Source organism: Vombatus ursinus, unplaced genomic scaffold (genome assembly GCF_900497805.2).
Source record: "Vombatus ursinus unplaced genomic scaffold, bare-nosed wombat genome assembly UNPS02014772.1, whole genome shotgun sequence".
Classification (NCBI taxonomy): Eukaryota; Metazoa; Chordata; class Mammalia; order Diprotodontia; family Vombatidae; genus Vombatus; species Vombatus ursinus.
Genome location: NW_020954550.1, coordinates 20,042,921 through 20,068,267, shown reverse-complemented (window position 1 = coordinate 20,068,267; position 25,347 = coordinate 20,042,921). Strand labels below are relative to the sequence as shown.

At 40.7% G+C, this 25,347-nt stretch overlaps 1 protein-coding gene across 6 annotated transcripts in view; it reads right to left on the bottom strand.

Annotated features, from left to right (window-relative positions):
- MIER3 (MIER family member 3) overlaps nt 1–23,955 on the bottom strand; it is a 33,429-nt gene extending 9,474 nt beyond the window's left edge. The window contains exons 1-10 of one of the 6 annotated variants that reach the window (XM_027863413.1): nt 23,939–23,955; nt 21,924–21,948; nt 18,487–18,632; nt 10,317–10,451; nt 8,480–8,600; nt 7,479–7,564; nt 7,219–7,291; nt 3,726–3,877; nt 2,649–2,730; nt 432–526 (exon numbers count right to left, since the gene is read on the bottom strand). In XM_027863413.1, coding sequence (XP_027719214.1) covers nt 432–526; nt 2,649–2,730; nt 3,726–3,877; nt 7,219–7,291; nt 7,479–7,564; nt 8,480–8,600; nt 10,317–10,451; nt 18,487–18,585 — 843 coding nt within the window. In that variant the 5' untranslated portion in view covers nt 18,586–18,632; nt 21,924–21,948; nt 23,939–23,955. The other 5 variants (XM_027863410.1, XM_027863411.1, XM_027863412.1 and 2 more) reach the window with 5 other exon arrangements.
- Between the last annotated feature and the right edge of the window lie 1,392 nt (nt 23,956–25,347).

The following is a 25,347-nucleotide window of genomic DNA, read 5'->3' as shown; positions in this document are numbered from 1 at the left end:
ATATGGTGCAGGCAAGTTTAATTATCAGTCCTTCAGGAAATAAAAAGCTCACTGTTGAAGATCATCTGAGATTTATACATGGCCAAAAGTCCTTGGCTGATTAAGGAAACAAGGACTAAAAATCAGGTATACCTCCTGGAAATACAAAATAAGTTCTGAATATTAAAGCTTATTTTACTATAAATGCAAACATGGAAATATATGTGAAAACAATATCTGTGCTTTTGATGACTTTAAGGGTGAATAGGTTGTGACACCTACAAGTGAGTTCTCTTGGAGGGGTTTAAAGAAAAATCAGAATGTAAATGATAAGGAAACAATAATCAGTTGTTCCTTTTTTTCTGTTCTTGGCACTGTCTTGATAAATGAGTTGCTTGCATAGATTTTATATTACTAAACTCCCTCTCTGGTTCAATTTGCATAATATTTACCTTATTCTTCTGTATAAGATGAAAATCTTTCCCATAAATCAGAAGGGCATGCTCGAAATTTCTGCATTCTTCTTCTGTCCATGCTGTCATCTCTTCTGGAGAATGATCAAAAGACAAAAAAATTATTTATAACAAATTATTTTGTGTGAATTACTGATTCTCAGAATATTTTTCCTATAAAAAGTTATAAGATCCAAGTTCCCAAGAGAGAAATCCTATCTTTTAGCATATTTTAATTGAAAATCTTTATAGCTGACAAAGTCATGAAATATGTTAATGTTAAATTCTGGGCATATACACTTGCCATTATTTCCTTATGTAAAGCTAACTGAAAGTAGGATAGAATTATTATAGCTCAGTAAACCAAATTATTTTGCCAAATTTTACTTTCATTTATTTCTATAACTCTCACTTGTGGATTTCAATCAACGAACAAACATTACAACAATTCAAGTGTGTGTATGTGGGTGAGATGGGGGGATGGCCTGTCTTATTGGTCTGCTACAAATGGTAAGGTTCTGATTAGGGATTCTATGTCATCTCTATCTATACTGAATAAAATATAATCATCAACATCAAATGTAATGGACACCTACTGTAAGTGAGAAACCATGGTAAGACTGAAGTTTAAAAACATGGTTCCTGACCCCAAAGGACTTGAAACACTAGTAGTTACAGAAGTCAGAACACCATCCACACAAGGTGGTCACCAAGTTTACAATATTAGGTAATAAAAGGCTTGAACACAAAATGTGAGAGGCAGTTACAGAATCAATAATCTCCTAAACTCCACATTTATGTCCTCACAGATTTGTGATCTTATCAATCAATCAATTAAACATTTATTAAGTGCCTTCTAAGTGCCAGGCATTGTATTAAGAACTAAAGAAAAAAAAAAAGCAGAAAAAAGAAATGAGACCTGAGGAATGAATCTCGTAATCACATAAAAATACATAGCACATAACACAGATACAAAGAGAAAGAGAGATTGAGAGAAAGAGATTTGGCAGGTCAGGAAGACAGAAAAAAACAATCATGTAGAAATACTGACTAAATTAAGTTCTACTTTCCCATGGCTATTTATGATGACAGATTAAAAAATGTGAGTGGGGGCACAAGGACAGTGTTTCAGACTAAGCTTGTTCAGAGAAGGGCTGTTTTTTGGTTTGTCTTTGTGTGAATAGTACATAGAATGATGCCTTGTATATAGAAAGCTTAATATATGCTTGTTGAATTAAATTCTCTATTCTGTCTGGGAGACAGAATATACTCACTTTCCTATCTACTGCCTAACATCTTTCCCTTGAATTTTAGTTAGTATTGTCACAGGGACAACATGATTTGATTCACACTCACACTCATTAGGTGCTTAAGTGCACTGTTCTGTGGAAGATAGAAAGTTTAAATAAGACATAGTCCTTGTCCAAAATGAAAAAAAATCAAGTAGCAAAGGCAATTCACTAGCTCCCCCAGGCATCACTTCCACCCCTGGGACCAGCAACTAAAACCAGTACATGCTGCTCTACCTAGGTTTAGAAGATGAGCAATAATAAACCTAGCAACTGATGGCTGATTTTGTGAGTCAAAAATTATTTGAAGCTCTTTCAGAGACAGTTTGTTACAGGTTAAACAATTCAATGGACTATCCTTAACAGCTAGAGTTTTAATAGCTGGTTTTTATATTTTCCCCAAACATGATGTATTGCTTAGCATTACTGTGATGTTGCATATTTCCAATGTCACTGAAGGCACATGCATTCCATTTATAAAATGGAAGCAAATTCTGAAACAATTTAAAACATGCAACGTAAAGCCATTTTCTAAGTACATACAAAACAAAACTAAGCAATAATGGTCATTTTATCACAGTGCTATGATTTAGCTTTTTTTGGTTCTCAATCTGGCAAAAGAAATTTTTTTAATTACTCTTTTAAATACTTTTGAAAAACTGTCATTTCTGACATCTGCTTTATTCTATATCTGATTCTTTAAGAAAGCTGTAGTGACAGGGACAAAAAAAATTCTTTTGAAAACTTCTGATGAGAATAAAAACAGAGAACAGATAAAAATTAAAAAGTAAAAAAGTAACAATATGAGGATCAACCATTAAAACATTTTGGTGGATCAGAGCTACATTGTTTAGCTAGATCAAGAACATACAAAGAATTCTTAAGATGGGTCTCTCCTTCCGTCACCCTCTTTTCCAGGGCTTCTTACCTTGAGATGCTTTCCCATTGCTGCAGTATCTTTCAATTGCTTCCTTTACATTGTGATTACATTTGAGAAGTTCATATAGTGCCTAAGCAATAGAGAGAAATAAATACTGAAGTCAGTCATCTAAAGTTTATACTTAATTCTGCCAATTAATAAAATGAGCATATGTTTAAACCAAATTTTAGAAAATTAGGCTGAAGAATTGAACTTTGTATTTCTTTACTGTAGCTGTTCTGTCATACTTTGCCCTAACCTTTCATCTCTTTCCTGTGTTTTGCAGCTTGAGAAGGCAAGTGGAGCCAGCTGAGACCTTGCTCACCCAAGTGCAGGGAGCCAGTGTTGGCTGAAGCTTCTAAGCTACTCTTGCCCCCTTCCACTGCCATTCTGGGAAGAGCATCCCTGGGCTCCTCTCAGTGGCTCCTTCAGAGCTACCTCTTCTGAGAGATGAATACTAGGTCAAAGTGGGAGCTGTGATGGTGCCAGTCTCTGCAGAGTGAGGGAAGGTGATAACTAGCTCGTGGCTACCACCTCCCTGTCTTTACTTATACCCCAGCCCTAGGAGGAAATAATAAGCAGGACTGAACTGCAGATTAGCTCCCAAAGACATCACTGGCTGAGGTCTCAGGTAACACCAACTACTTAACTAAATAAATGTGTCATGTACCAGTTGTGAAAATTTTCATGTTTACTGCTGGAAATTTATATGTGAATCTGTCTAAAGACATCTCTTTATGTTCCCTCTAGCTGATGACACAGAAGTAAAAATAAGTGGTGGGTATGACTGCAAAGGTGGTTTAAAAGGAAGAGGCCTTCAGCACTATATAGTGTTCAGTGTGCTGTGGGAACTCAAAAGTTATTCAGAACTATTGTATATTGAACTTGCAGACGATGTAAAACAACGTTCAAAAAAGCCTAATTAAGAACAAATATCTCCTATCATACAATTTATTATAAAGACCATGAGACAAATATTTTGTTGCTAACCCTAAGAAAACTGAGAGCATAGTCACTACTCAAAAATTCTTTAAAGAAATTTATTTGGAGATGATCTGTTTCAACAGAAAATGACCAAACACATACCTGTTCATTATCCCTTGTGTGTGTTTCCTCACAAGTCTTAGCCATCGTTTTTTCATTTCCAGTTCTTAAAGAGGTCTCCACAAGGTACTCTTTAACTTTGCTCTCCAGAACCACATCAGGACTCCACAGTAACTGGTCTTCATTTTCATATGCTGGTAAAGAAAGTTCCATCGATTTATAAAAGCAATGGATCCACTTATGAAACTTGCAAACTATTCTTTGACTTATTTAATAGGAAACAGATGGATTTCTGATGCCAGTAAGTTGGTGTGCTCACTGCAGAGCCTCTCTCTCATTGGAAAGTTTTACTCATTATGAGGCTAGGATTGCCAATGGCTAACCAGGATAGGGTGTTGGTTTTTTTTTTTTTGAGGGGGGCAAAGAATGGGGAGGTGTGGAGAGATATCAGGAAGAAGAGGTTTCTTATCCTATTCACAAGAGGGAGTGGAATACCTGACAGACTTTATGAAAATCTCAATGCAGGATCTTTATAATGACGATGATGTAATCAAATTAAGCTATGAAAATTTCACCCCACTGGAACTCTATGCTGAATTACCTAGAAATTTCTGTCTTGTAAAATCACTGGGAAAATGAGAATTAATCATCATGACCAGAGATGCTAATAAATCTATCAGTGTTTAAATACCCAAGAAAGTATATTTCTCCATCACTGAGTTTTCCCCAAAAGACCCAAAAATGTCTTTGAAACGTAGATATGATTAGGTATTACTTTTCTTAGGCCTCCCAAACAAAAGTTAGTGCAATGAACTGACAAAATGTCAGATCACAACTATAAGAGATACTAATCATTGCACTTGCAAGAGAGTACTTTAGAAAAAGGAAATATTAGCATATAATTCTTCAGGTACAGGTCATGAATCTAAAAACTATCACTGTCCATTGGCTCATATGCAGTTGACCCTGCTCTGGAAAGTTATCAACTAGTGTTCTGCATTATACAAGAACTACACTCTATTTGTAGGAAGACTATCCAGCTTCCCTTCAGGCATCAATGATAAGACTTTTAAAAAGTACACAGTAATTTCAAAATGTAGCTATGATAGAAGTCTCAGGATAGTAAGGTTAAAAAAATGACCAGGGAATAAAGTAAGTTGACTGATTTTCATGTGTAGCTTGTAGAATGCCTCACAGAGTTTTCATGTATAATTAATAAATAGTAACAAAGGTAAAACATTCCATGAATTCAAAGAAAGTAGGAAGATTGCCACATAAGGCTTTTGGACAAAAAAATCACTCTACAGTGATCCTAGAGAAGACATCTGGAATCTGAAACAAAAGCCACATTACAACTTCTGTCAAGGCAGCTTTCCTCAACCACCTCAAAGCAAGAGAAGAAAAGCATGTCAGAGGTGGCTGTTGCTAAAGATTCTGGTTCTAAGATAGCCACGCTTCCTTTGATCTTAGAGTAGGGTCTGGCAGGAAGGACAAAGAAGGAAGTTTTTCCTCTTCTTCCCCATCCTCCCAACTTCTGTGCTCAGTGGTGTATGTTATTTTTGTTTTCCTAAGTTCAAAGGGGAAAAATAAATCAAGCTGATGAAATAAGTACTAAATAAAATATGGAAATACATCTTTATTTCCCACTATCTCACACTCAAATTAAAATCACTCATCCCTCCCATGCATTGTCCTGACACTTTTAAAACAAGCTTGCAATGTGTAGCTATTCTGATGTGAACAGATAGAGAGTAGAATAATTTCAAGCTGAGTGGGGAAATATAGAAAAAGAACACTCCCCCAATCTTGAAATACAGTGACAGACTGAATTAAATTAAACTAAATGAAATGAGCATTTATTACAGTATTATGTTAGGGTACTTCCAAAATAGGGGCTTCCAAAGATGGAAGCAGCCTATGCCATCAAAAGGCTTCCACTTCATTGGGAACCGGATGAGAGATGAATCTAGGGAAGATGCTCATCTTCCCTTTCCTTAAGGAGTGTAGGAGTTGATTAGCCAAGTGTGTGCAGATCACACATCTGTAATTCCTACACCTAGGAGACCCCTGAGGTCGGTGGATTGTTTGAGTCTGGGAGCTCTGTGCTGCACGAGGGCTAAAGCCAACTGGGTGTCTTCACTCATGTGGTAAGTCTCCCTGACAGGAGGGGCGCTATGCTGCCTGAGAAGGGATCAACCCATCCCGCTCAGAAAAATGGAAATTAAAGCTTCCGTACTGATTAGCACTGACATCTGGTCTGGTTGTAGCTGCTGTGCTTCCAAGGGAAAGGAAAAGAAACAACTACAGTATCTGTGCTTGAGAGACAGCATGGCTGTGTGCAAACAGTGCTCAGCTCAGTCAATAAATCTGAGTAACAGGCTTAACTGTCGCAATCAGAATCAGAGGACCTCAAATATACAAGCAACCAAGGTCATCAAGTCCAACCTATACCTAAGCGGGCATCTCTCCTGCCACTCTCTCAACCGGAATGCACATGGCCCCTACGTTCCAAGGCAGGCCCTTCCACTCTTGAACAATTCTCCCAGTTAGAAGATTTTTCTTACTCTTGGGCAGAAATCTGCCTTTCAGAAATTTCCACACATTCAATGTTCTTAGTTCTATCTCCTGTGGCCAAGGAAAGGATGTCTAATTCTTTCACATGATAATTCTTCAAACAGCTGAAAGCAACAATTCAATTTCTTGCTGCCCCACTTGTCATCCCCCAAGCCTTCTCCTCTCCAGATGAAATCTTTCCTGATTCCTTCAAGTGATCTTTGTATGGCTTGGTTTTGAAGCCCTTTCCCTCATCTGGACACACTCCAACTTATCAATGTTATTCCTGAAGAGTCATCAAACTCTGAACCCCAAGCACCTGCTTGCACAGCTTCCCTGCTCTGCTATGGGGCAAGTCGATTTTCCCTATTCTTTCTTCTGCAAGTGTTTTTTCCTTGGTAAATACTCAGAATCCTCTGAAAAGGTCATAGCTATGACATTCTCATGACCTTAAAGATGATCCAAATCTGCCATTTTCTATTTGAGTGCTGCTGTGGAGAAGCTTCTGTTGCACTGATCTGCTATTTATGGGGCTGTCAGGGTGCAACAGCAGACCTGCAGAGAGGTAGCACGCAGATAATCAGTTTTTTGAGTTAAAAAAAAAAAGTTCAGTTTGGACACTTCTCATAATGTCCGGACAAATCTAGGCCTGGTACAAAGAAAAACTTCCTAATAATTAGAGCTTTCCAAAAGTGAAATGGGACTACTTCAAGATGTAATGAGTTCCCCATCTCTGGAAATCAGCAAGCAAAGGCTATTTGTGAAAATGATGTAGAGGGAATTCTTGGCAGGTAAGTCAGGCTTGATGGCCTGTGAGGTCTGCTATCTCTCGATTCTCTGACTACCTTGACACAGCCTAATACCACTGACCTGGTTATCTGGCACCTGTTTTAATAATTCTGGGACAGTTGGCCATTTTTTATTATAGGGCTTTACAAGGGTGAATTAATCAAGCAAAAGCCTTCAAAATTTAGAATCTTACCCTTCTCGTTACCACTGTACTTTCCAAGATAGGGTGGAATTTCAGCTTGATATTGTAGACCCACCATTATTTCCTAAAAGAAAGTTTAGGAGGAAAAAAGAGCTTAGGGTTATGCTGAAAGCAAATATACATTACTGAGTAATTTAAGAAAGACGATTTCACACAGTTAAAAAAAAAGAATTTCTTTTTTGATTTAGAATTAGTTAAAAAAGATACTCTGGATCAAATGGTCTGAGGGGATTATTAGTTATTCCATTTACCTTCCTTAAATCTTCAGATGAATTACCAGTATCTGCTTCAACATCTTCACCCTCTGATTCCTTATCTCCATCATAAGTAGTGTTAGCTTTACACATATCCCAAAAAAAGAGGGAAAAAAGTTAATTTATCTGTTTAGGAGCTTACGGACAATAACATAAAAGCACAAAATGTTCTGAATCTAGCAGACTAAAAGTATGTCTTTATACATTAGCCAAAACAGGATACATATTATATTCTTACAATAACATAAATGTAAATGGTGCGCAACCATATACATTTTTATTTGTAAAATAAAACCTAGCAAGTCTGCATAACAATGTTTATTTAAAATTTAAAGTACTATAAATTCTGGTTACTGTAACCCAGAAACTGACACACATATTAGAGCCACCCTTAGGTCCATCAAAATAATGTTATCTATAACTCTTTACAAAAATAGTTGGATAACTCAAATTATTTTTTATACTTGGATAGAAGGCAAGCCAGATAGTTTTGCACTGTATATGAGGAAAGATGTAAAGGTGATATTTCTATTCCATAGCTTATTCAATGATTTTGAGCTTTGATATACTCCAATTGGTATACTCCCAGGACTGAAGGAGAAAAGAGAGTCAAATGAAACACCAACAATGATAAAAATCTCTTTTTCAATACTGATGGATTTTCAAAACCAAGGTAGCAAGAGGACCTTTCTGTACCAACAAAAAACTTCTGTGAAATTTCATGACTGAACTAAGATTAGTTACCATAGCAACAGATGAGTCTGATGACAGAAAACAGAGATAATTCAGCAAGCCTAGGTTAATTTATTTATTTAAAAAGGCATTACATTTTTCCTATGCTCTGACAAAAGGTAATGGATTTTAATTATACTAGCATTTGGATGGAATTTGGGTAGTCATTTAAAAATATTCTGAATTTAAAGCTATTAAACCCAAGAAAATGTCATCAACCTACAGCAATAAAACTATTATTAGCCAATAATTATTAGTTTTCCTACATCTTAAGGGTCGAGGGAAGAAATCTGTAGCTTCATGTGAAGTCACTGATGGTGTGAGATCATCAGCAGAAGACTGTGTTTCTTCATCATCACCTGACAAGAGGTCTTTTGCTATTTCCTCCTACATGAGAAAGAAGGGAAGCTATAGTTAGAGGTGAGCAAATTTCAATAGAATTTTAAAAAATCATTCTTTATACCATATCATATTCTGAACAAATTAAAAATTGCCTGAAACTACCTAGGCTTTGAAAGAAGTGGATTATAAATTCTCCTGTAATCTTGGTCCAAGAATTATAAATATGATCTCAATTGGAGCTTGGCTATATTTTACCAACTACTATATTAATCTCTAATTCTTGAAAACTCTGAACAATAACACTCTTACTCTACTTAATCTGTGAAAACACAGAAGGTATGCCTGAAGCAGTAAACCAATTTTTAAGATAGACTTTCAAAAGAAACAACATCTCATACACAAACAAACCTTGCCAAAAACCACCAAAAGATGATAAAGTACTGGAAAAAAGTCCTGTGCTATATATTTTTAAAAAACATGAAATACAGTAGTTATAATTATTCTTCAAACTTATGACATGTCTTATGCCATGTTCTGTGGTTTGAAATTTTATCAGACTACAGAAAAGTACCTAGCAAATCCTATCTATCTGAGGCCCAATCTCAATCCCTTTGGACATTAAAAACCTGATTAATTCCTATCAATTACCTTTAACTGTATTTAATTAAACATTTCAATATGTCACCACATATGACATTTCACTTCTTTATAAGCACAACACAAATAATCTTTACCTCTAAAAAACATAGGATTATGAAGTAATAACCTTACTAATGGATAGGATATATTCAGATGATGAACATTAGTGTTAGAAGCTTCATTAATAAAGCAGAAATAACCCAAGAGACTTGGGATGTGAATTCTCTTCACAATTCTGTTTCTTTTTCCCTGGACAGATTAAAATTTTTGTATTCTGTATTCTTGTATTCTGGTAAACTGAGAAGGGGGAATGGGGTGGGTGTGATTTCTGTCTCTCTTTAGAATGTCCCTTGTGCACTAGGGTAGCATCTCACCTACTCCCAGGCAACTAGATCAAGAAAATTTCAGGCCAGTGGCTAGTAAGTCAACTGGGCGCGCTGACAACTCCTAAGAGCGACCAGAATTTGAGAGAACATCAAAATCTCCCACTTCTGGGCCTATGATGCCACTTATCCAAGAATATACTGGATCTTAAGCTTGCCCAAACCCCTCCAACTTGGCTAAAAGGAGTTCCATTCCTAAAGGACATGTTAATTTAGGTATCACTATACTTAATGTTTCTTCAGGATCATGAATTACAGATGTATCTAAGTTTAGGTAAATTGTATCCAACAAAATAAAGACCAAAGCCAAGGGTGAATTCATAAGCTCACATAGAATTACAAATAATTATTGCTTATAAATTATTTGTGACAAAAAAAAAACCCAAAAAGGCAAACCCACCAATCGACAAGTGCCAACTATGTTGCAGGCATTGTGTCAGGAATTAAGGAACACAAAGATGAAACAGTCCCTACCCTCTAGAAGCTAGGAGCTTACATTCTTACTTAAGATGAAGAAAAGGGCAAGGGAAAAACATGAAAGGCAAGACTAGAATGTAAGCTCCTTGAGGATAAGGGCCGCTTCACTTTTCCTTTATATAGCCTCAGAGTCTAACTCAGTACCTAGTAACTGAACTGAACAACAGAGCACATCCATAAAAATAAAAAACAGCCAACAGCCAAAGAAGATAATTTTTAAAAAAAGTTTAAATGATGATTAACACAATTAATGCCGACTTACCTTGTCCAGTGTCATATCTGGTAATTCATCTGCAAGTTCACTTGGGGAGCTATTTGCACTGGAACCTGCTATTCCTGGAATTGTTGATTCATAGCCATAGAATGCCAGCAAATCTTCCAAAGGCATATTTCCTTCCTTGTCAAACAAAAATATAAACAACATATATGTACTCTGCAAAGATGGCCCATTACTGAATTACAAGTAAACAAAATATCTTTATGATTTATTTAGCACATTCTAAAAAGCATACAAAGAAACTAAACTATTTAGAGTGCTTCAAAAGAACAAGGTAATCAACTAGAGTTGAAGTGGAAACATCACAACTTCAATAAAACTAGATTTTTTTTAGTTGATGAGTTCAATATACTACTACAGAGAAGATCACAATAAATTGAAAGTCCCCAAATAGTTGTTTTTTGTGCAGATGCTTTTTATTTTCTGTCTCAGTTCAAAGATGACTCTTGTTAAAGCTTCCACTGAACCTGGTGCTTTAGGTGTTGCTGACTCAGGCTGCTTTTGAATTTCTCCAAGTTTCTCACTACAAGAGAGAATTTACTGGCATTATGTTAAGTGATATGTCCCTATACCCCCAGAAAGAATGAAGCTTTTCTTTATCCACCAGTTTATCCTTCACTCTAATTAGAAAATGTGCAGCTGGGAATTGCTGCTGAAATTTACTAATATATCTGGCCTTGGCTATTATATAACAATAATATTTTCATGTTACTGATGTGAAGCTACAGTTGTGTGATACTGATTTCTCCCTGGCCATCTATAGCAGTTGATGCTATTGACTCCGCCCTCTTAAGTCTCTTTCTCTCCTAATTCTCCTCTCACCTCTCCGATTGTTCCTTCTTCGTCTTCTTTGCTTATTTCTCTTCTGTCACACCTGCATTAAAGTCCCTCAAGGCTGTCCTCAGCCCTTTCCATTCTCCCTCCCTTAACTATCTCAACTATCTTTGTGGCTTAAATTATTATCACCATGTAGAAGACTCTTAAATGTCTAGACATTGGTACTACTGTCTCCCCAGGGTTCTATTCCCTCATTTTCAGCTGTTTGCTGGACCCTCCACTTGTACATACCACCACACCTTAAACTCAACATGTTCGAAACTTAACTCATAATCTTCTTCCAAAATCTTCCCTCTCCTAACTTACACTCCTAGTCACTGAGGTTCAAAAACTTGAAGTCAACTGGAAAGAGGGAAAGGGTGAACTGGATATAAAGAGTTGCTGCAGACAGTGAAACTATTTGAGGAAAGACTTGACTGCGGAGAGAAAGGTCTGTGACAGAGAAAAATGCCTTCCAAACCACCTTCTCACGTACGGGGCTATGGAAGCAAGGTGAGAGACCTCCTGGTTGACCAAACTTGAAGGATGAAGCTCATAGGAAGTCTGATGAGAAATGGAGCATTGATCAGCACTGCTCTACCCTGAAAGACAAAGGACTGTGGGAACAGTGATCAAGGCAGCTAGATGCTAATCTTACCACCAAGAGAGCAAAGACTGTGAAGCACAGCTGTATTTTGTTATGAATGCGGTAGAGATGGACATGTGCATGTGAGGTGCATTCAAGAAGTGAGTCTCACCCATAGGCCCCCAAATAGCTATATCTTTTCCATCATTTGAGATTCCAATGTATCAGCCAACAAGCAAATATGGCTCTTAAACAACATTAATAGGTATGGCACAAAATCTATTGTGTTATGTATTACATGAGACTTGAGTTCTGATCTAAATGTTGTCATATGTGTTTGATTACATGACAAGTATTATTTGTTGAATTCATGATTACTGCATGCCATTTGTGACTGTACAATTTTACTGAGCTTCTATGTTAATTTTTTAATCTTTTGATCACAAATTAAAATGTAATCAAAAGCATATATAACAGTCCATGCTTTAAAAACTCAAGCCTCATATAATACATAACACTTTACGCATACTTTGTTTCTGCAAACTTGCTTCTCCTTATGTCATCTTGTTGCTCTCAGCTGGACCTGCTTCCTACCAATCGCTTTTGACCTGTCCTTCTCCCTAACCCTGCCACCTTTTCTCTCCCCAAGCCCATCTAACCAGTTTCTAAGTCCCTTTAATCTTATATCTGCAAATATCTCTTTGTCTCCTCCATTCTACCCACTGTACCAACATCCCACTTCAGGTTTTCATTACTTCTGCCTCAATAATTGTAACAGAATTCTTTGGAGGATCCTCCCCTCCCCAGTGCAACCTTCACACTCATTCCAAAGTCATCTTACTAATACAATGATCTGATCACAATACTACTTGGCTCAAAAACTGTTAAGTGTCTCCTCACTGTCTCCAGGCTAAAATACAAACTTCTTCTCCTGCCATTCAAAGGCCCCCATCATCTGGCCACAAACTATTTCCCAGCCTTATGTCATATCATTCTCCTTTCCAAGCTCACAACGTAAACAACTGGCATACTCACTGTTCCTCAACCTCACGCTGTGCTCTCTGCCTCTCGTGTGTTTGAACAGTCTGTCTCCTGTGCTTGGAAAACTAGTTTCCTAGACTTTTCTGTCCCAAGGCCTAACGTAAGTGCCACCTCTCCTTTGTGAAGCCTTCCCAGACAACCCCCAAAGGCAATGATCACCCCTTCCTCCCCATATCTCTCCTCCCTCCCTATGCATTCATTTTACTCTAACTAGTATCTGTTCTTTGTCTCTCCCTTCCCTGCCAGATCGTCAGCTTCTTAAAGAAGATCTACCTTCTTTGTATCTTTAATGTTGAGCCCTACAGTAGGAGGTGCTTAGCCAACACCTGAACTGCAATGAATTTACTACGATCATTTAAAGATGACAGCATTTCAGTACAGAAAAGGGAAGTCACTTGTCTGAAGTCATAAATCAGCTTTGATTTTGATACTCTGAATCTCAGTCACTGCTATTCCTCAGTCACTAAGTCACAGTCTCTCTGTATAAATTATTTTGAAATTGTCATATTTTATTGTAGATAGAAATAATTTTGAAACTATCATAGATTGTTTTCTTTATTAAAGTTTAAATGCATACCCAACTGAACTTACATTTGTTATATTCCCTTAATAACTATTTCAATTCAAACATATATATATATATATATATATATATATATATATATATATATATAATGTGAATAGAGAGACAGAGAGAGAGAGAGACAGAGAGAAGGTCCATGGGTTAGGATAGATATAGTGGAAAAAACTCCCACTTTGGAGTCAAAAGACCTGGTTCTAAATCTTGCTGCTGCTGTTTATGCCTGTGTGACTCTGAGCAAGTCACTTCCTCGCTGACTCTTAGTTCCCTCATCTGCAAATTGAGGAAGATGGACTAGATTGCCTCCAAAGTCCCTCCTAGTTCTAAACTGATGATCCTCTATTAACCAATTTATTTGTAATTTTTGGCAATTCATCTTACCAAATTCCAAACAAATGTCTATGGTGCATCAAAATTTATTATGTGATTTTGAAAAGCTGACTTATTGCCTTATGTACATTTGTATGTACAGATCTAAAGAATACATTCCATTTTAAGAATGAATCATGATGCAGTTTGAAAGGAGAAATGATTTCAGACTAGTGAACATATTAAAAGTATCCAGAATGGGGCATTGCTAAAAATGTAAACACAGTCTTGTACTCTTAAAAACTTACTAAGCACTACAGAAGTCAGAGACAGAAAAGCTGCTTTAATCTGACCAAGGATCAGAGGTAGAGTACTCCATATATAAATTTTAAAAAACAGTCTAGAGCTAAAGCAATCAAATTCTTAAAAAATGAATGAGTTTATCCACAGTGAAGCAGCAGTAGAACCAAGGATTTTTAATACAGTGTCCTATTCCAGGGACTCAAATGCCTTTTTGTAGGCATTTTATTAATTCTAATTTAATTTTAAGTATCCCATTTCTTAATTATATAATTTACTGAATTTCACTGATCTTTTTAAAAGGCTTGGAGATTTTTTCCTCAACAGATATGTGTCTGCTGAAATTCAACAGTACAGTACAGTATAGCAGTACAGATTTTTAAAAATTAAAACCTCTCCTAAAGACTTTAATGGTAGAAATTAAGAACATTTTAAATTCATGCTTTAAAATGAAAGACTTATCAAAAGAACAGGACAACATTGAAGTAACACACATTAGTTTAGTTAGTTTAAACTTCGCTCTCACCAAACCTTTACAAGAGCCATTAAGAGGTTTAACTGTTAGTGCTCTTGATAAGAAAACTTCTTCCTAGCTTCTTGTTATCTACTGGGAACACTAAAAATGATGCTTCGATCAAATAATGTGACAAGTAGTAATTACAAATCCATGAATGATCAAATATGTATTAAACTTACTACTGTTATAAAAATGTTCATGTTTAAAAACATAGTAAGGACAAACTCATAAAAGTGTCATGTCTCTAGAGCCACTGAACAAAGTATAAATACGGTGCTTTCCAATCATTTTTATGGTTCTATCTCTCCTACTCTATTTCTCCCACTAAAATCCTACTGCAATGCCTCATCATGACTTGGAAGTGCCTAACACAGCTTAAATTCTGGAAGGTCCAGCCCAAGGTGGAGGGGTAGGGGTGGGAGGAGAAGGCATTAAATACTGTCCTGCTGACTGGCTATTGTCTGTGTTCAAAGGTCTGGTCTACCTAAATTCAAAACTTTACCACCAGACTGGCAGCAGGGTGATTTTTTTTAATCCACAGCAACTCTAAAGACCATCTACTTAGTTATAAAGGCATTGCAATCTGTGTTAATGGAGGTAGTACCCTCACCAGTGAAATGAAAGATTCTTGAATTAGTTACTCTGCTTATCTTTATTTAATATTGTGGATAAAAACCCATTAATTCTTTAGAAAATAATCAAATATCCTTAAAAAATACCTGAGCTTAAGAAAGTCCTGCTGATCTGGCACTGTGTATCTACCTTAGCTCTAGCCAATAAATCTTTCTATCTGCTTTCTGCTACCACCAATTTCCAGTAGAGAGAAGACAATAAGAAAATGAAGGTAAAGCTTTAAAATGCTTTTTAAAGGTTAAAAGCAAAACCAATTGGGCGTAGAAAGATAAGTATCTCTGTGGGCTTACAGTTTGGGGTTTTTTGATCTACAAAGCTCATGGTGCATATCAACAAATAGTGGATAATTTATTAGTGGGAATTTCCAAATAAAATGAAAATCATAGCTACAACATCATATTTTGCTCTGTGAATAGGTAAATGAAAATAGAGCAGTTAGACTGCGCACTATTTGAGGTCAGAGATTATATCCTATACCTCTTTGGAACTCCAGTCTAGCACATACTGAGAACTCAATAAATGCTTGTTATTGGTAATAATTTTTTCCTTTAACTCTTGAAATAAATTTTTTTTTCTTTAATTTTGTAAAAAGTTCATTAAAACATAGGTCAAACCAGCTGTTAAAGTGGATTCCAGAAAAAAGATGTCTTCCCTACCTTCCCACCTATGAATGTGAAATAAGATGGTGTGGCAACTCCCTACAACAACACAGAGCCAACAAAGCCATCCCAGACAGAGTTTGAGATGTTTTCTGATGCTCAGAGAGGTAAAGAAAATTGCTCATAGACAGAGATGGGATTTAAACTCCAGTCTTCCTGACTCCAAGGTCAATGCATTATCCACTACCTCATGACACATGTGTAATCTATAGAAAGATGGTCAAACTGGTTAAAAAAAAATTTGTGGGCTTCTATATTGTGGGTATTAACCACCTTCCTTAATTAAGCATTACAAAATCTTATATCAGCTTATACTTAAGTTTTTATTTTTTATTTATTTTGGTGAGGCAATCAGGGTTAAGTGACTTGCCTGTGGTCACACAGTTAGTAAGTATCGTGTGTCTGAGGTCACATTTGAACTCAGGTCCTCCTGACTTCAGGGCCGGCACTGTGTCCACTGTGCCACCTGGCTGCCCCGTTACATATAAGTTTTTAGATAAAACAAAACAATCCCCCCAATTCCAACATAATCCTCTAAAGAAAAGATGCATGATGAGCATGATAATAAATTAAATTTATGTAATACAACACTGAAAAATGAGAATGAGCCATTGTTAAAAAAAAACACTCAAAGTCACAGAAAAGAATTCCAATCAAATTTCAATTATTCCATACTATTTTGAGATTTAAAACTCAAATATAAGAAATTTGCTTCCATTCTCTTCTGTCTGGGAGGAATGGATTGTCCACAAGTACATTCAAGACAGAACTCAAAAGATCACAAATCAAACTCTCTAATTTGGGAGAGTAATGCCTGACTGAACAGGAGAAGGGGAGATTTACATTTTTCCTTCTCCCTCCGACCTCTGTTCCTTACTTATCAGGGAAAGCACGCTGCTTTCTAACTCTTGAGTAATGTCTGAAAGTTAAACCGCTACCCTGGTGGCCTGACTTTTCAACTCTATGCTATAGTTCTGCTACTATGGGTCAAAGCTACCTAATAAACCTGGCTCACAAAATCTTCTGCACTTAAAGGTAGAAAGGACATACTTTTGAACATGGAGAAAAGCTAGCCTACGCAAGGTCCAAAGTTGAATTGCAATAAAGAGGTTCAACAGGTAGTCTAGCATTTGCTTTTGTCAACTTAATCACCAAATAAATTTTGTGGTCACTCTTCCATCTCCCAATACAAAGTAAATAAGGGATAATTTTCTTCTTCTCATATCAGAGAATTTCCTAATAGTTATATCCCTAAATTGCTCATTTCAGGAAATGAGCACAGAGTATCTATCTTCGAATATCTGCTCAAACTTCAGATTGTCAATAAAATATAGAAAATAAATATATCTAACTGCATCTGTGCAGGACAGAAGAAGGAAGCGATGAATACTGAACAGCAGGAGGCAGAATCTGAGGTTCTAGTCTCTGCTCCACAAATGACCTCAGACAGATTAAGAGATCTTGATGTTTCTCTACCGATGACATGAGGGTAATAATACCACCTTCTCAGGCCACCGGGCTGATTTGAGGATACAAAGTCCTTTGAATTCTCCAGGAGAAAGGTGTTATATAAATCCTGAGTATTATTATTACTATAAGTAAGGGATGTTACTAAGAAAATAACCTTCACTCTAGTCTGGGTAAAAATATACAAATAAGGAGGCTAGTTTTAGATAGATAAAGCTTTATGTGATCAGTGTAGACCCAAGTTTTAATAATTACTAGACATTTAAACATGACCCTGAGATACAAAAAAGTGGGTAAGGGACATGTTAACCAGGTGCTTACAATCAGAAGGAAAAACTAAATTATAGTCCTACCTTCTCTCCTCCCCATCCTCATAATACATATATACATACATACACACCCAAATATACTAAGATGCATTAAAGAAAGAAGTGAAGTAAAACAGAACTTTCAAAAAGAAAATATCCTTTAAAGTTCCCTACCCATTTACACATTTTTCTCTTATTAATTTAGACATAAGAGTAACGGTTATATAACATATGTAATTCAGTTCTTTATTGAACACCACTCATTTCTAATACTTGATAAAACTTTTTCAGTAATGTGGCTAGGCCCCAGAACCTAACACCCTAGGAATACCTCTCCTATCTAGTTCTGTTTCAAAACTAGTTATGTTTAAAAGTTTCTTTTTATGGCAAATATCTTTTGATTTTGAAAGAGACATGGAAAATAGGGCATCTGATTATGTTTGATTTTTAAAAGATGATTTTAGGAAGTGTTTTACTGATCAACATTTAAAAGTGAAATACAATGTATCCTCTTTAAATATTTTAGAAGTATTCCCTATTTGGCATAAATTTAGGACTAAACTGGCAATGCTGTGTGGTCTTCTAGAGAGAATGCTGGGCTGGGATTCAAGAGACCTACATTCTAATTTGATCTGCAAATAACTAATTTATGACCTTAGATAAGTCACTACATGATTGTGCTTCGGTTTCTTCAACTGTAAAATGGCTATAATAGTAGTCACCATACTTACCTCAGAGAGGTAGTGTGAGGATAAGATGAATTAACAGAGTAGAAATTATTAGCTGTGTTCTAAAAATGTCAAGTACTACAACAGACTATCAGGCTATTGGAATATGTTCAACCATTGGGCAAAAATCCTTCATATCTCTCCATATTAAGCTTTTTTAACATTGTTAACCTTGTTATGTTGAAAGGTACCATAAGATAATCTTTCCTACCTTTTCCAAATCTTCTATTTCAGAACTGAAGTTTTTGCCCTCATCCATCATTTCTTCTTCTTCAAGAGTTCTTTCATCATCATAGTCATGTACCAACATTTCAGCAGTGGGGTCAAAATCATGATCCTCAGAAGACAAAGACCCAACTAGAATAAAAATAATCCAAATCACCTGATATATCCACAAAATACAAAGTAAAACTGCGTTCTCTAAACTATAGGTCTATGTGTTTCATTAAATTCGTTTACTTGTAGCCTATACAATAAAGCAAATTAACACAAGATTCCATTAATACTACTTTAGCCTTACCATCTAGAGAAAAGGCATACTACCTCTTCAGCTTCTTCAAAGAAGCTGGTTTAGACATGGTTCAGAAGCATGATGCATAGTGCAAAGGCCTTAAAGAACACTTCACTCTCTAAGAGTTGGTGGACCTGGCTCTGACACAGACTTTACCATCTGTAGGGCCTTAGGCAAGTCATTTAAACTTTCTGGAACTTGGCTTCCTCTTCTCTGTCATCAGGTTGGACTACTTGGCTTCCAAAGGCCCCCTGAAGCTAGCTCCAGAGCAGGCCTGCACAACCTTCAGCCCACCAAAGGATTTCCTCTACATTTTCCTCTACATTTTTCTAAGGCCAACCGAAATCCTTTGAGGGGCCGAAAGTACCTTAAGCAGCCTGCCCACTGCAGGTTGTGCAGGCCTGCTCTGGAGCTAGGATCCTGGTACGCAAGTAGGTGATTTTCTTTTTGACTTGACAAAGTCAAACTTACTTAAAAGTCTGAACAAATAAAAGCAAAATCAGAATACTGTCTAAAGGCAAAAAGATTTAGTTTCTTCTGCTGACAGATTCTAACTTTCAAGAGGGCAGAAGTTGAGTCCTTATTATCACTGTATCTTCCCACATTTCTTTGTATTTAAAATAGGTGTTTAACAGATGAACCAAGATGCATCATTAGATTCCACTGCCTTTTAAAGGTGATTTAGTTCATACAGGAAGAAAACATTTCTCAAACAGGAAAAAAAACAATTTCTTAACACCTGGTTATTTACTGCCTATCTGTATATTTTCTTCAAAACAGTTATTGCCAAATCAATTCTTTCTTTGAAAGGTTATCACTTTTTCATTTCCATAATGCCTCATTGTTATGGTAAAATAAAACTGTTATTATACAGCTTATCTTGTATTATATTTTAAAGTTAAATGATAAAAAATTTTAAAGTTCTTAAGGATTATTTGGAGGAAAGACATGTTATTAAAACATTTTCACAGCATTTTCACGTATAATACTGTATTCTTTAGCTCTCACTGGTTTGCTCATATCTCTTTCTACGTCAAAATTAAACTCAGAGGCAATAGTATTCTTCAACAAGAAAACAAAACAGAAGGAAAAAAAGGAAAACTGGTGACAAAATCCCAGGAGCCCTATGGCTTTCCTCCATTTGTTTCACACCGGTATTTCATTCAACTAGACCACTTATTTTTTACTATTGAAAAATCCCAGAACCACTTCAGTGCTTCTTCTGACTTAACAAAACCTCAACCAATATTCCTAAAAGCTAATACAACTGCTATAGAATGTAATTCTTCTAAGTGTATTTCTGTAATGATAAACTAACTAACTAAATAAATAAATGAACAAAAGGCTGCCTGATGAGATGGCTATACCTACCAGGACATTAAAGTTTTGGGAATCATAAAGTGACTATTTTTGCCAGAGAGAAGTATGAATTTGAAGGCTCTAAACCAAAATATATGCCACTAAACTGTTTTTTTTTGAGTAACTGCTGGGACCATCTCCCATATTCCAGGGTTCTGAGGTTTAATTACATTGTGTCTTGCCAACCAGATTCCATGTTACTTTAAGGGCGTAGATTCTATATGTCCTTTTAATTGCAAAATTATATGATACTATGATCCTAAAGGTCTCTGGTAGCCCCACAATCTGGTAAAATGTGCCTGCAATATATATTAGTTGATTAATTTAAAACAAGATGTATTCTATTTGGTTACCAAGACAATGTCTTGTCATAAAATTCACTTTTCTTTTCACTTAGGTATATCTATACAATAGCAGGTACTGAGTAAAAAAAAAAAATCCAAAACAACTTCATCATCATCTAAAGTGGCTGGAATTATGACAGTGGTCTTAGTTTTGCTTTCTTTTCCTGAACACAAATTGTTACAGAGAAATGTATAAAGCACAGACTGGGATAGTAATATTTTAATTCACAATTAGGATATTTAAAAAAAACACTTATAAGAAAAATTTGTCAACCTGGAGAATCTTGCTCTTTAATAAATAACTTTTCTAGGTTCATGAAATGATAGCTTTTACTGGTTTGCTCATAGCTCACTTTAGATGCCTTTTAAAAAATTTTTAGACTTAACTCTAGAATTCTGTGTCTCAATTCCAGGTGAATGGGAATGTACTGACTGCTGCTGCTTTGTTTTTATCAATTAATGCTAAAAAAAAAAAAATTAGTCTATGAGAAGGAATTACCCTCTGCTGGATTAAGTTTTAAAAACATTTTCCAGAATGTATTCTAGTTGACAATTATTTTTAAATCCCTTTATATCATACTAAAACTGACTTACTTAAGAGTAATGATATTGATTCTACTAACCTCAAATATTAAGTAATTTGGTGATAAGTTACTTAATGCTATTTAAAGAAGTCTGTTTAGAGGATGATACTCAGTTAAATGACAATAGTTTCTGATTCTACTGAGAGCATCTTAAAGAGTCACCTTCCCTGTTCACTCTTAATTTTTCCTTTATTATTAGACTTTTCCTTTATGATCACAGTCATAAACAGAACTGGAAGGGACTTTAGAGATCTTCTAACCTAACCTTCTCATTATATAGATGATAATTAAGACAACAGCCGACTTGGGTTTCCAACACAAAATCTGCAAAAAATTTAATCTATGTAAAAGTCAAAGCAAATTGGGGTGCAGGGAAATATTATGTGTTTCCCCGTCCAGAATGAACAAGTAACTGTCAAAATTTAAGTGGAGTCAATCTCTTTAAATCTCAAAGCAAAATCTGAAGTTAGTAGACTGAACAGTATTCCAAGAAAAACTTTCTAAAGGAGTGTTTTCCAGGTCTGCCCCATATTTGATGGCTAAGAGTCAAGACACATACTATTTAAAAAGCAAACATTCATTTTTGTTACCTATACGCTTAACTTCAGTGGAACTAAAGGTGAATTTTCCCAACTGGTCCCGTTAAAAAAAAAAAAAAGTCATATGAAAAAGACTACGACTGTTTTGTTCCTCGAACAATTAACTCATAGGATACAGAATGAACCGGAGGGAGCGCTGAGAGCATCTAGAGTTTGCGGTTGGGGGGCCTGCCTCGGGCCAGGGCTGCTCCGGCCCCGTTACCACTCGCCGCCCGCTGGGACCACGGAAGGGGGAAGGAAACGGGACAAACCTGGGCTCGAACTTCCAAAGGAAGCCTAGAGAGGAGGGAGAGAAGAAGAAGAGAAGGGGGTTAGGGCGGCCCGGCCCGGGCAGACGGCGCCGAGCCCCGAGAGGAGCGGCGCGGCGCGCGGCGGGCTCCGGGACGGCCGGGAGGCGGGGCTGCAGCAGCCCCGCGGCGGCGGCGCCGGTCGCTGCCCGCACCGAAGCCGCAGCCCGGCTCGCTCCCCCCGCCCCGGCCGCCGCCTCTTCCTCCCCGGGTCCCCCGCGCCCCAGACTCTCCGCGGGCCCGGGGGGGAAGGAGCCCGGCGCGAACCGGCAACTTCCAGCCGCCCTTTTCGCTCAGGAAGTTACCAAGCTTCGGAGAAGCGAAACCGGCGCAAAGGGCTGGTAGCGCCGCCGCTCCCCGCCATCCCCGCCTCGCCCCAGCCCCGCCGCCGCCGCGGGAGCGAGCCTACTGACCCCTCATTGTAACGACGCCACACCTCTCCCTGCCCTCCCGGCCCGGCCCGCCGCGCTCCCTCCAGCCAGCCCCCGGGCGGGCGCGGGAGGCCGGGCCCGCGGCGCAGCCTGCCCGTCCCCCCGAAGCGCAGCCGCCTGCACCCCGTCCCAGCCCCGGGATGCAGCCGCTCCCGCTCCCTGCCTCGGCTCCGTCCCGGGGATGCTGACGCTCGCTTCCCCCGGGGCTGCCCCAGGCGGAGCGCGGCTCCCACCGCGACTCCTTCCCGGCCTGCGAGCCCTCCCGCCCGCCGCCCGCCCCTCCCTCCGTCGGCCCGTCCCGCTCCGCTCCCCCCGCTCCGGCGCCGCACAAGTCCGCTCCCCCTCCCGGGCCTGCGGGTGAGCTCCGGACCGGGGTGGGGGGGCTGCCCTCTCCATCGCCAACTCCGCGCAGGGACAGCTCCGTCCCCTCGCCGCGGGCCATCATCCCGGGGGAACCCGGGCAGCGCCCCCCCCAGCCCCGCGTCCAAACGCTTCAAAGTGGGCCGGGGAGCTGGGGGTGCAGCTCGGGGTGCGGGACAAAGTGGGGGAGGGTCCTAACCTGCTCCCTTGGGGCGCCCTGCGACCGCAGCCTCCCCCAGCTCCGCCCGCACGTCTCCCGCAGAAGAAAGGGCGCATCCCGCCGCTCAGAGGAAAGTGCCGTCCCAAGCCCCGGGGCTGCGCAGCCCCAGCTCTGGGCCGGAGGTCCCCCAGCGCCCGCTTGCTCCGCGGGGTGAAGGGGCAGCCTCCGCTCCCTCCGCCTCCCCGGCCCGGAGCGGTGGCCGTGGCGCAGCCAGCATCCCGCCTCGCAATCCGGCCCCGGGAGGTTGGGGGGGGGGGGTGGTCGAAGGAGGCTCCGCCGGTTTCCACCCACCTACCTCCAGCCCAGAGCACGGAGCGGGTACCGCCAGTTCTCCGCGTCACCCCTGGCGGGCGGGATCCCTGGAGCCGGGCTCTGCGACCATCGCCGGGCCGAGCCTGGCCCTGGCCGGGCGCCTCGGTCCCCTCTCCATCCCCCGGCCGGGCTGGGGCCGGCGCCGAGCCGGAGCGGCCGCTGCCGCCGCCGTCGCCGCGGCCTAGTCCCGGAGGAGCCCGAGCCCACTCCCGCCCCCCCAGCCAGCCCCTCCACCGGCCCGGTCGCCTCCCGGAGGGCCCCGGCGCCGACCACCCGGCCCAAGTGAAGGCCGCAGAGGGAGGCCAGGGTCCCCCGGGCCGGCCGGGCAGCTTCCCGAGCCCGGCAGGCGCCCGGTCCAGCCCCGCCGCTCCTGCCCGGTTTCCCTGCTCACCTCCGCCATATTGGTACCTTTAGGGCGAACGAGCAGCGCTGCGCCCAGTCCCCGGATGGGGCCGCTGAGCCAATCGCAGCCGCCGCCGCCGCGGTCGGCCCGGCGCACCCGCCCGGCGGCGGAGGCGGCTCGGCCCCCATAGGGCAGGGAGCGGGGCAGGGCGACACCCCCAGCCCGGCCGAGCACACCCACCCCGCCCCAGCCGCCCCCTCCTGCCCCGCGGAGCCCCCAGCCCCCCGCCGCCCTGCCCGGGCCCCCCACTCACCCCCCGGGCTTCGGGCTTCGGCAAAGTTCCCGCAGCCTCTCGGGGGGGGACGCGAGCGGCCACCGGACGGTCCCGGGAGGTCCCGGAGGCGCAGGAGCCTAGGGTCGAGGCGCGGGGCGCACGCAAGCTCTCCCAGGCCGCCGCAGCCCCGGGGCGCTGGAGGACCGCGCCGGGACGGCAGAGGCTCCCCACCCAGATCCCTCCAGGCGGTGGCAGGGGTCTGCGGGCTCCGAGCGGGCGGGACAGTTCCTGCTCTGGGGGAGGAGACTTGGGACTGCGCGGCCCCGGGCGTGGGGGGATGGGGGAGGAGAGGACCGCGGAGGGAGAGACCCCTCTGGGCGGAGAGGTGGGGCGGGCTGACAGACCCCCCAGATCCCCTGAGCCGGGGGAGAGGGAGGAGGGGAGAGACCTCGGGAGCCCAGGCTTCCGAGCGTGCGAGGATGGACTGACAGACGGACGGGCACACCTGGGCCAGTTACAAGTGGGTTTGGCCGGGGCGGGCCGGGGGCTGGAGAGCCCTAGAAGAGCAGGAAGGGCAGGACAGGATGGCCACTGGATGTTGCAGGGCAGAGTGGACACGGGCTGATGCCAGACAGGCGGGCAGGGAGGGGGCAGTGCCAAGGAGAGGAATGAACAGAGAAGCAGGGAGAAGGGATGCCCATACCAGACCTATGCCAACATGCAAGTTTGGGGAGAACGATGCTGGCATAGTTTCAGGGAAAGAGAGGAAGGTTAGTCATATGGGTGAAGCTGGACATCCGTTTTTAAAAACAGAAGGAATGAAACCAGGGGTTGGGCGTGATAGGGCTAGCCAGGCATCAGAACTGTAGGGGGTGAGACGAGGCAAACTAAAAGACCTGTTGAGAAGGTGAGCAGATTATACCTGTGGATCCAGACAGAGGCACAGTGCTAGGGATGGTGCATTTTCCTGGTAGTTTTAAAGCTTAACCTGTACATTTTGCACAGGGGGAGGGAGAGGTGGGAAAAAGAAGAGAGAAGCAACGATGACCTGTTGATCCAGAAAACTGCCTAGTCCTCCTTATACCATGGAAATTTCCCTGTCCTTTGTGGAGGCAGTCTAGCCCTAGCCACGGAGGATGAATCGAGCAACTTGGAAAGTCACATATACCAAGAGACTTACACTAAGTCACATACACCGAGGCTTCTTCCAGCTCCTCTATCATGCCACTCCTCTCCTCCCCTCAGGAATAGTAGTTCTGGCAAGGCAAAGATCCTACGCTCCAAACCACCTTAGTATCAGACTTAGAGCTGCAGGAGACTTCAGAGGCCCTCTAGTACAACCTCTTCATTTTACTGTTGGGGAAACTGAGGCTTAGGAAGGTTAAGGGACTTGCACACAGTTGCACTTTGCTAGAGCTGAGACAGTCATCCTGAAAAGGATTTGGGAA